This window comes from Amphiprion ocellaris, chromosome 2 (genome assembly GCF_022539595.1).
Source record: "Amphiprion ocellaris isolate individual 3 ecotype Okinawa chromosome 2, ASM2253959v1, whole genome shotgun sequence".
Taxonomy (NCBI): domain Eukaryota; kingdom Metazoa; phylum Chordata; class Actinopteri; family Pomacentridae; genus Amphiprion; species Amphiprion ocellaris.
Genome location: NC_072767.1, coordinates 30,652,167 through 30,663,489, shown reverse-complemented (window position 1 = coordinate 30,663,489; position 11,323 = coordinate 30,652,167). Strand labels below are relative to the sequence as shown.

Here is an 11,323-nt window from a genome sequence, read left to right as displayed (position 1 = left end):
TTTAAGACACAGGTCAGTAGCATTGTAAGATTTTGTCAGCTCAGAGCCACTGAGAAACTTATATCGATTTGATCTTACAAGGATCTAATAACTGTAGGCATTTGTTAGTCCCTGGCTTGACTACGGTCCAACATTACCCAACTAGTTATTTCAGCATGCAGCCTCCAAGCTCTTAACTGGTACCAAAAACAGATAGCACCCCACCCTGGATCTGGCTCATTTGCATCGGCTATCAGTGCAATACAGAAATGAGTTTAAAATTTTACTACTTGTTTTTAAAGCACTTAATGACTTTGCTCCTCCACACATTATAGATACGTTAGTTCTGTTTTCTGCCTAGAGGAACAGTCTCCAGTTCCACATGAATCCTGTCCCACCACTGGCTATTTCAAATAAAAATTAAAGCCTCCCCCCCTTTTGTCTCTCCCATATACCCTCACCCCAACCGGATGAAGCAGAAGGTCGCTCTTCCTGAGCCTGGCTCTGCTTGACTTCTTTGTCTCTACTGTCACCCATATGCTTGCTCATAGGTAATCTTTGGATTTGCTGGGGTTTTTTATGCAAAATTTTGTAGAGTCTTAACTTCAATTTTTAAATTAGCCATATACATTTCAATAATTATTTATATTGTATGGCCTGAACCATACTATTTAACTCAGTCGGGTACATTTATATTCAATGCAATTTTTTCTTGAAATATTTATTTAAAATAATTATTTCATTAGTTAATATTAATATTAGTCAAAAATCAGTGGAGAGGAATGCCACGATTGAACAAAAATACACATTTTATTTCATACGGAGGCTTTGGTGAGAACATTTTTAAACAGCATCTAATGGAAGAGCCTTGACCAGCAGTACTTGTAGGTGCTGTTTTAATAAGACATGGCACAAAAGGTAGAATAAATATCGTCAAATTGAAGTGTACAGAAACTTTTGCAAAATGTGAAATCTGTGGATAAGAACAGGAAGGTGGAACATTAAGGTGATGGCCACCTGTTTTTGTGAGTCAACCTGCACTTAAAGTTCCTTTAGTAAGGTCAGACACATTAGGCACGACAAAGTTCTACTCCATCTTGTCTAAATTTCCTTTAACCACTGTGTCAAAACATAAAAGCACAGATTCAACCACTAGCCTGAGATATTGTCTGGGATTGTGGCAAAAGAAGCTGATGTGCTGGAACTCTTGAACCATAGGAACTCAATTTGAAAGACTCTGGTGACATCTAGTGGCTGGGGTAGGAACTGCGCATAATATGAGAAACATCAGTTGACTTACAGATGGCTTTGGTTATATTAGAAACTGGCTGATAAAGATGAAAATGACACAATCCAAAAGTCAAACGATGTACAGGAGTGATGACCTGCCACCATGTTTTTGGAAAGCTCCCTTTCATTGTTCACCATGTTCATTCTGTTTTCATGGTGGTGCGTGTGATTAACTTGAATTTGCACACTTCAAGGTTAAACATCAGCTGCAGCATGATGTGGGAGGCGGGAATTTTGTCTGTGCTGATGTGTGATCAATAAGAGAGTGACTGATGGCAATATTTGGATTGAGTCAGGTCATTTCAAAGTGGTGCTCACTGCTTCAGTGTGACTCATCTCACTTGTTATGGGAAAGATAAGGAATGAAACTAAACTGTCCTTAAAGGATAGGCTTGGACTGCTTTTCTTGACAGTATACTCACCATGACCAGCACAAGCAGTGACTGACAGCCTGGTATTTTCCTGACCTTAAAACTCTCTCTGGCCTTTCGGTGTGGCATTTTGGTGCCCAGAAATCTCAGCAGACAGGTAAGAGGAGAGGAACAAACAGGTGGGAGGTTAATTTAAACAAAGCAGCACCAAGGAGGTTATCGGTTTTGTGGGGGGAGAAATAGGTCTCATGGTGCCCTCAGAGCTAAATTAAATTTCCATTCATGTCCATGTGAACTTAGGAGAGACACATTTATTTCTGGTAACGATGTGACCCACCTCCTTTGACTGTTCTGGAGGTCAGTTTGAACTTTGATCTCAAAACTGTCCCCCTCATCTCATTTCCCAGTTTGTAGATCCTTGCTTCTTTTCCTGAACTCGTCTTCTTTGGGTCACAGATTTTGTTACTGAGTTACATATATATGCCTGGCAGTAATGTTGCTTAATGACTGTGAAAAAATAAAAATAAAAAATTTAGTCCCTGCAATATAATGTGGAACTCTGCAATCTGCTATCATGAGCTGGTTTGAATAATCTGCTTTTATCGACATTGAAATCATCAACAACTTCCACTTTGCCAGATGAATTGACAGGAGGCACACATGGTCAGGCCCCAACAGAAAAACCATTCTGTTCGACAGATAAGATTGCTTGCTTTGAGCTTTGAGCTTTTGTCTTTTCCTCTTCTTTCCATCATTTTATATATTGATAGATAGAGTCGCATTTCTAAAGTTAATCTCTTGTTGTAGATGTTCTAATAATGAAGTTCAAGGAAACAAACACTGAAAAGATACAAAAAAGACTATTTATTACTTTCCAAAACTCAAAAAGTGTACAATATGTTGATCAGTAATATATTGAAGTGCTCTTCAAGCGAAGGTCGACGATTTGTGAAAGGTAAATATAATCTAGTATCCACATGTGGGAATGCCAAAGTACAACTCTGAACCAACTCACATCAGTGTAAATCAGAGTGAGGTGCTCATGCCTCTGTAAGGCTGCTGGTCCTGATGGAAGCAGACGACAGTGATCTGTCATGAAGGAGATGTTGCTTTGTGGAGTTTCAGTTCTCAGAGGCCTGCTGCATGATGACTGAACACAGACTCAACATCTGCAGGTACTCGTCTGCGCCGTCTGACAGACACTTACTCACAACCTGAACCAGAGAGGAAACAAGTACAGACTGAGGAATTTTTTGCCAAAAAAGCAGATCTCCATACACTTATTTAAATTCACATATTCACCCTCCTGAATCTCAAAACCTTCTGGCAGGTTTGAAAGACATGTTGTCTAAAACAAAATTTTACATTAAGACTCATCAGATTTTCAGCCTTCTGATGGCTCCAAACCACTTATCTGTGATGTGCCCTTCTGTTGGGAAAAGAATCCAAATCCAAAGATTAAAACTATCTCATTTAAAATTATGTCAAAAGGATCCCGTAAAAAACAAAAAACTCTGTGCTCAGAGTTTACATATTTTTTGGCTGAACTTCATGCTACTAAATACTCATCATAATTTTTTACACCTGTAGGGAGTTTGAATTTCTTTTAGGTTCTCTCTACATCTAACAATGGTTGATTCCACAGAGGTGCAGAACTTTATATTGCAATAAAATATGAGCCTGCAGTGGGGACAAATGTGACAGGAGCAAAGAACATCCAGGAGATGCTTGAAATTTGGAGTGTTAACACAGAAATTATCAAACAAACATTTTATAAATGTAGCCGTGTGGACCACCGGGGCTACAATACAACAAGTACACATTATTTTGATTTATAGGTATTTTGCAATAGAGAAATCTTTTTAAGTTGCCTTTGTTTTGTGGATAATTGAAACAAGCTATTGCTGCTTCAGGCAATCGTTTGTCAATGTTTGTCATAACTGCAGACACAAACATGACTCTGAAATTTGTAGAAAAAAAAAACCCACAGAAAGTCAGACAGAAAAATGTTAACATAAACCAGCTCTGCATGAGAACACTTACTGCCATTTTCTCTGTGATGGCTGACTTCTGCTTGTCATTCAAGTCCTGCTCTATGATGGAGTCGTGAAGTTGACTTAGGATCTGTGTGGCTGAGTAGCCTTCATCCACGATGTCCTGACAGAACAGACATTCAACATGTCACAATGTACAGTGAGGGAGGGAAAGCTGATGCATTACACATTCATTTTTGTAATTCTTAAAATTTTGTCCTCAAAACTGAAAATATTTTTCTTTCTTTCCTTCTCTTTTCATTTTCATAGTTAAAGATCAAACTCTTAAGCTTGAAAATTTTGGTTTGAAAAACATAATTAAAAACGACTAAGAAAATGAAGAAGGAACAAATTCCTTATTGCAATGTAAGAAGGACCTGCCCATTTAGGACAAAGACACAGTGCCATCTCAGAAGGCCTACCTTGACTGCTACTTCTAGTTTCTCAAATGTTCCTCTGAAACAGATCTGGAGCAAGTTGTCAATCATCTTGACAGGAACGACCTATAAGAGAGCACAGGCAGAGCAACATGACTGGACTGCAACGAGGCAACGTCTCAGGTGTGCAGTACATTTTAACTGCAGTTAATAAAGTATCCATCATCAGTTCCTCCAGTCTCTTATGCCACACAATAAAAGTTCAACTCACCCCAGCTATTTCAACGATAGCGCGATCAGTGATTTCCTTGTCGACGTTGAGGCGTGCAGCGCTCTGGAGAAATGTGATTGCTTTCCGTAGGTCTCCTTCAGACACCTGCACCAATGCGGTTATACTCTACATGAAAAAAAAAAAACAGTTATCACATGTTCAATACTCCAGGTGCAAAGAAATGTAAAAATGTACAGAACATCTTTGACACCAGACATGCAGTGTGCCCAACAGTAGAAAAACCTGAATCAATCTACTAATCAAATCTACTAAATTAAGCAGGTTTTAGAGTTGATGTAGTGGTTTCTTTTTAAGAATATTTTAATTCTTAAGCTCTTACATTCCCATCCTTAATAACTCGGTTTCCTGAATTGTTTTCAGAATCTGGGGAGAACAAGGGATTGTAATGATCAACTCTTAGTCAATTAATTGCTGTTAATAATAGTCGATTAGTAACTGATAAACCAACAGATAAATGATGTTTAATATAACAGTCAAAAAGTGTTGTTGATCTGGTGTAGTACCCAGCTGCACCACCAAGTGGAGCTGTTTAGAGTTTAATTAAATGGCGTTAGAATAAATTTAGATAAAACAAGCACACTTGGGTGTGAAGAAACAAAAGTTATTGATTGCCTGTTTTTGAGAATTGTGGCAGTGTTGATAAACAACACAGAGTTAAGTTCCTGCAAATTGTTATCTGGCAGCTGCCTTGTTTAGCTATCCATCTGAAGTTTATTGTAATGCAAAACAAGCAGCTAAAATTAGCTTTTATTTATTCCAACACAATTAAACCAAAATTTTACTTTATCAGCAATATTCTTCTGCTTAAAACAATAAATTCAGTAAATACTGAGTGTTTCCACGTTGTGATTTGGGGCAACTAATTGTGAATTGTTCCATCTGAGCAGTTGTTTCCAGCAGCTGAACAAACATTAACTGCAGTGAAAATTGTTTGTCACTCCCATCACCTCAGTAAGAGATGATTTATTTTTGTATTAGAAAAAAATACTACACAAAAGTGGCATGTGTAAAAAACACCCAAAATGACTTGGGGTTCACGGGGTTTATATGGGATACTAGAGGTCTATTGCTTTTGACATTTTATAGATGTAAGGTATGACATTTAATCAATATGTAACACCCAAACCTGCAGATATCCTTTCACATTTGAAGACTACAGTTATTCTGATAAAGGAAAATGGGTCAGTCTTGGTTTCATTTGTCAGATGTGTCCAACACGACAAAATTCTCAGGCTGCTTTCAGATCAAACATGTCTGGTGAAAATTCTCACAAAGCACCATAACATCAGGCACTCTTTGAAGTCATCATAGATTAACCAATGGTCTGCGTCTTTATACAGAGCTTTTAGCATCTTTGGAATCTCTCAGATGTGCAGGGCAGACCATATTTTTTTAAAAGTTTGTCCTTTGTTCTGAAGTGGTGCTTTAGAAATAAACTGTAGTTTAACAGCTTCATCTCGTACGTGTTTTTCAGCAATGAGTATTATTGTTGAATGAGGGCCAATACAAAAACTCAAGAATTGATCTTTTTTTCTTGCTTTGGATCAAATGAACTTAAACATCCGACAGATCCACATTACACAAGCATATTCTTTCTCTTCTACCTCTTTAGTGTACTTGAGGTTCTCCTTTTTGCAGATCTCCAGCAGACGCTCTTCCTGGATCTGGTTGGCTAGAGGTTTGAAGCGAAACTTTGAACATCTGGAAGTCAGAGGCTCAATGATCCTAGACAACACACAGGCATTAAGCAGGGTCAGGATCAGTCAAACACAGTGTGTGTGTTGTTAATTCTGAGCAGTCAACTGACCTGCTGATATAGTTACAGATGAGACAGAAGCGGGTGGTGCGAGATTCCTTCTCCATGGTTCGTCTGAGAGCAGCCTGAGCTGGTGCAGTCATGGAGTCTGCTTCGTCGAGGATGATGATCTTAAAAGGAGGACACAGCTTCCCACTAGAGGAACAGCAAAACAGACTTGGAGTTTTGGAATTTGCTTGGCTTTCACTGACAGTCACGTTATTTCTTAAAAAAGCATCATCACAACACGATTCACAAACAAAGTTTTCAGCATGTTTGGACAACTTGCCGGCCATTCACTTTAAAAAGCATGAAGGTAGTGCTGTTTGAAAAGCAGAGCGCTCACACAAATAGTTCTGAGATATTTTCCTGCCTACTAAATTTTGTATGAAGTTCTTAAACACCAGCGATACATGGTGTTATTTCTGATAGATTTTCACTTAACTTTTAATGCCTAAGACATCTGCAGGGCACTGTATGTTTTCAGGGAAACTTTCACATGTAGGAACTCATTAGTCTTGATCATAACTGGGTCATCAATTAGAGGATGACACCAACAGCTGATGACATGAATCCCTTTCCACAACTCTAAGGAACCTCAATAAAAATTTAAATAGTGTAGACCAACACTTCTGAAATAAACTATTCTAACAGTGTAATATAGTGACTATAACTTAGTTTTTGATGCAGTTATTGTTCTAAAGGGGTGGTAAACTACTAGTTAAATCCTGTTTAAAACACATACATGTGATGGAATCAGTGCGGACTCACTCTGTGCGAGTCCCAGCTACAGTGAGCTGAGCAAAGTTCTTGACCTTCTCTCTGATGACCTGGATGCCTCGTTCATCTGAGGCATTCAGCTCCAGCACCCTCTGTCTGTACAGCTCTGGGCTGAGAGAGAGACAATGGAGGAGAATGAGAGTCACACACGAGGGAAATCCAGTTCTAGAAATCATGGACTGATCCAAGTAAAAAAACAAAACAAAAAGGTAGCTTACAGAAACTGACTTACCCATAAAGTTCTCTGGCAGCAGCTAAGATGGTGGAAGTCTTTCCTGTTCCAGGAGGCCCATAGAAGAGCAAGTTTGGAAGCTGCAAGTAAAATAAAACTCTATTGACAACTGGAGATAAAAAAAATATTTAAAAAAACAAAGATTGGAAGTTACTATCATGTCGAGCCAATACTGAATAAAGAGGACACTGTTCAAAATGATGAAGCATTTTAGGATTCACTGCTTTGCTCACAGACAGTTCCAGAGGTAGTCGAAAGAATTTGGTTCTATTTAGCCTTTAACATAATTTCCTGAAAAACAAAACCGAGTTACAAGACAGCTAAGTGTAAAACAAGTCACTCTATAATTTAGGTTTATTTCTTTATTTTTAACGGCCAGATTTTAGTTAATTCAATTGAGCTTAGTAATTTTATCTGAATTTTCCTCTTTGCACTTTGTACCTCTGTTTTTTTTAATAATATAATAAATATTACTGATTAATTATTAATAATATTATAGTAAAGTTACAGTAAGGGAAAGTGGTTATATTTTTGAAAACTCTTTTATCTTTTTTTATTAGCTAATTGGGCACCACACTACAAAAGTGAGTTTGCCACGTATCACTAATACGTAGATCCAATTAATGAGGAGAGCCCTTTACAGCTGAGTGTAACTGCATAGTGAGGCAGGAGGTTGGATGTGTCGGAAGGGAGAAGAGCCAAGGAATCAGGGTGTCAAGAAATCGTACAAACAAACTAACAATGACAATGACTTCATCTGATTAACATACGCATGTGTCCACAGCCTGTTCTATTTTTTTCCTCTAAGCTACTGAGCTCTACAGTTGAGCAAAAACTATTAAAAAGTCAGAATGAATCGTGCATTTACAATTTGAGTGGCTATAAAGTAACTTGCAAAAGCTGTCATAACAGACTGGTACTTACATCTGCGCCTTCCAGAGACTTCTTCAGCACTGCTACAACCTCTTCCTGAAAGGCCACATCATCTACACATTTTGGCCTGCTGCAGGTTGAAAAAAACAGAATGGGTTCATATATTTAGCATGTTGATGCTCACTAACTCATCTCGATATTAACTAGCAAGGGTATGGTTCAACATCAGTATTCCTATATACACTCAGTAGCCACATGATTTGGGAATATTTATTTTTTTGGTCTAAAATGCACTCAATTAAGACTCCAAAACCCAGGAAGGTCTGCTAAGTTCTTTCAGTAAAATATACATTTTAAAGACAGACGTTGACGTTGCCTGCAAATGTTTCACCAAAACATGTCACTCCTGGCACCATTTTGCAGGTCAGTGGTAACTGTTTCCACTCTACATAAACACAAACAGAAAATGCTACAAAGTAGTTTTGTTTATTAAAAATATGTGATTTTCTGTATTGACAAGGGCTACATTTGTATGGCCAACAAAAGGAAAGCAACCAATACACTGTACAGAAGAATACTAAGATAAGCTGTGCAACAACATCATCATTAGCAGCAGTTGTGACGGCATCACTGTGAATTATTTGTTTGTACCCAGTGCGTGAGATTCTAGTGGACTACTCTATCCAAACAGACGTGATGTAAAACACACCTTTTTGGTGTACACTTACTATTTTTCCACCCAAGGAATCGCCTTGGCTTTCTTCTCTGTGCTGGGTCCTGCTGCTGCCTTGTCTTTCTGAGGTCTGGTTGCCTGAACAGTTGCTCCTTTCAAAAAGGCCTGCATGATTCCTCCTGATTTGGGTAAAAACAGAGGAAACTTTTAGGGATTTAGGGATATACAAATGCTGAAATGGACATACTGTAAACAAAGCTGCAGAGTTAAGCTTCCCTGGAATAAAAGATACAGTGCATCATATCTTACGTTTATTCAGGGAAACAATCCATTGCACTTACAGGGAACATTTTCAGTAGTGCACTCCAGAGGTTTATGTGCAAGTCTTGTAGACTGGTAGTATTTAGCTCATTTGTCCCGACCACTGTATTGGTGGCTGTGACTTAGGGGGTAAAGTGTACTAACTGTAAGGTAGGAGTTTCGATCACTGGCTCCTTTATGTGCCAAAATGTACTTGGGTAAGACACTGAACCCCAAATTGTACCCAATGGTAGGTGAGATTCTGCTCTGCTACTGTTGGTGTGTGAAAGGCATTTACCATGTTAGACATATTGCCCCCTCGCAACCTTTGCTGTCTAAGAAAGACAACAAATAATGTTTTCATGCTTGCATTTCTAGCTGACCTGACTATTAACACTTCGTCCTCTGGCCGAAGAAATCAGAGGATCAAACATGCAGCAGCACATTTTTTTTCCCCTAAGATACATGAGATGCTACATTACTGCGTCACTGACTCTGGAACAATCTTCCATAGATCAGAGCATTCTATTACGTAGATGTCTTCAAACAAAACATTGAAATACATGTCTTCAAGATTTTGCTCATGTAGTTTTTACTGTAGTTTCATGGCAATTTCTCGCATCAGACCTATTCATGACTTATATTCTGGACTTTTTTATTTTATCGTCTCGTTTTATCAGTTATTTTCCATTTTTTTCACCTCATTTATGACTCTTTTTTGATCTAAACCATGAGCTACACAAATAAAGTTGTTGTCGTTGTTATAATTATTAGAATTATACGACTATGTACTGTATGCTTAATTGCCAATTTATAAATCACAAGATTCAAAGTAGCATCTCTACAATAAAAACAAAACATAATCTCCCGTAAAAAAACTCACCTGGAATTCCGTATTTGACATCTAAAGATGTCATGTAAAATTGCAACGTTACTTTATTGTAGTTTGTTGCAGCAGTGGCATCCAATAAGCTTACAGTACAATAGATAACACTAAATCCCAAACACTAAGCTCATTATGAATAAAGTAAGTGGTCGATGCAGGGCCGAAGAGTTTAAAAATGATCTAGAGACACCCCTTTCGAAAAGTAATTAAGTCTTACAAGGCGTAGCATTACGAATCGTTAGACAGTTCATCATACTTAACTAAGACATGAGCACAATTAGACTGTCAAGTTATCTAAGTGCTAGCGTGTTTATTATCAGCTAGTAGCATTAGCATGCTGTTAGCAGTTGATTTGGCAGATGAACGCAACGTGCTTGTCTTATAAATTAACCGGTGTTGAGATAAACTCTCACCTGGAGATCACACAATCGGTGTTATTAAGATCCAAAGTCTCCCTGTGATAATATTTCTAACAACGTGCTGCCTCACTTTCAGCCGTATTCCGTATTACAACCGTATTACCAGTAGCAGCGTCTTTCCCGCCCTGGCTGCGAACACCAGTTCCGCTGACGACATCTGATTTCTACCAATCAGATGCCGCGGCTGCCCCTCACTTCCTGACTCACGACTCCTCCCGTTCTTGTCTCCTTTCCTCCTCTCCTCTCCCCTCCGCGTCTCTTCTCTGTTTTCATCTCCTTTTCTCTTCATACTCTCTGCTTTGTTAATGCAGCTACTTTTGTTTTCAAACCGTTCAGCTGTTGAAAAAGGAGAGCATATTTGTGAGGGATTAATCTAAATTGACCAAAAAAAAACCCCAAATCTGTAATGATGCTGCACATTTGAGCACAATATTGCTTCAATGGATGAATGATTATGATGCACTGAGCAGACATTGCATGGGATTATGCTCTGCTTTGTCTGGTGGCTGCTGTGCCTTTTATTGATGCTGACTGTTGTTTGAAAGTCTCCGGGCTGTAATTGCCTGGCAGGGAGGAGATAAGTGAGTGTCAGAGTAAAGATGAGCGCAGATGTATCTGGGTAATTGTCTTCTCCTAGGCAATCTCCCCAGTCCCAAGAGCATATGGCCACGGAGAGATGCTAATGCCCCTGCCTGGCATTGTTCGCTTTCATCAAAATGTGGAGCAGGATCAGCAGAGTGACAGCAGAGTGAACCCAGGGAGCGAGAGAGTGAATAATGAGTGGAGGCTAATGGTTTGTTTTGTTTGAGCTCTCATGAGACGATGGTGAAATCACAGATTAGCAACAATACTGACTTTAAAATGCCTTAAAATCAAATCGAAATAAAACCAGGGAATAGTGTGTGTTTGACATGCTCCAGTCCGTTGACAGCTGAGCTCCAGGCACCAGGATTTCTGTCTCGAACCTATTAACCCCCACCTCATCCATCCACCCTCAGCTGCGTCTCTCCCTCCGCCCTGCAG

The 11,323-nt window shown here is 38.9% G+C and overlaps 1 protein-coding gene across 2 annotated transcripts; it reads right to left on the bottom strand.

Moving 5' to 3' along the window:
- Positions 1-2,489: 2,489 nt before the first annotated feature.
- rfc4 (replication factor C (activator 1) 4) lies at positions 2,490-10,442 on the bottom strand. Of its 2 annotated transcripts, none has more exons than XM_023299548.3 (11): positions 10,295-10,442; positions 8,751-8,874; positions 8,074-8,152; positions 7,150-7,229; positions 6,909-7,028; positions 6,150-6,293; positions 5,947-6,067; positions 4,322-4,447; positions 4,096-4,176; positions 3,684-3,797; positions 2,490-2,854 (listed from the first exon to the last, which is right to left on the bottom strand). In XM_023299548.3, exons 2-11 carry the CDS (start codon positions 8,864-8,866, stop codon positions 2,762-2,764), a joined length of 1,074 nt encoding a protein of 357 aa, XP_023155316.1. In that variant the 5' UTR covers positions 8,867-8,874; positions 10,295-10,442; the 3' UTR covers positions 2,490-2,761. The 2 variants fall into 2 exon arrangements, with proteins under 2 accessions (XP_023155316.1, XP_023155326.1); XM_023299558.3 differs by having other exon boundaries at positions 8,751-8,899; positions 10,295-10,438.
- Between the last annotated feature and the right edge of the window lie 881 nt (positions 10,443-11,323).

Bases quoted from the DNA above. Each gene is read 5' to 3' on its own strand.
- rfc4 (XM_023299548.3), bottom strand. From the start codon at position 8,866: ATGCAGGCCTTTTTGAAAGGAGCAACTGTTCAGGCAACCAGACCTCAG. The intron at 7,230-8,073 runs GTAAGTACCAGT...TTTTACTTGCAG, and splicing joins AGTCTCTGGAAGGCGCAGAT to CTTCCAAACTTGCTCTTCTA. The intron at 2,855-3,683 runs GTAAGTGTTCTC...TCTCTGGTTCAG, and splicing joins CCATCACAGAGAAAATGGCA to GTTGTGAGTAAGTGTCTGTC.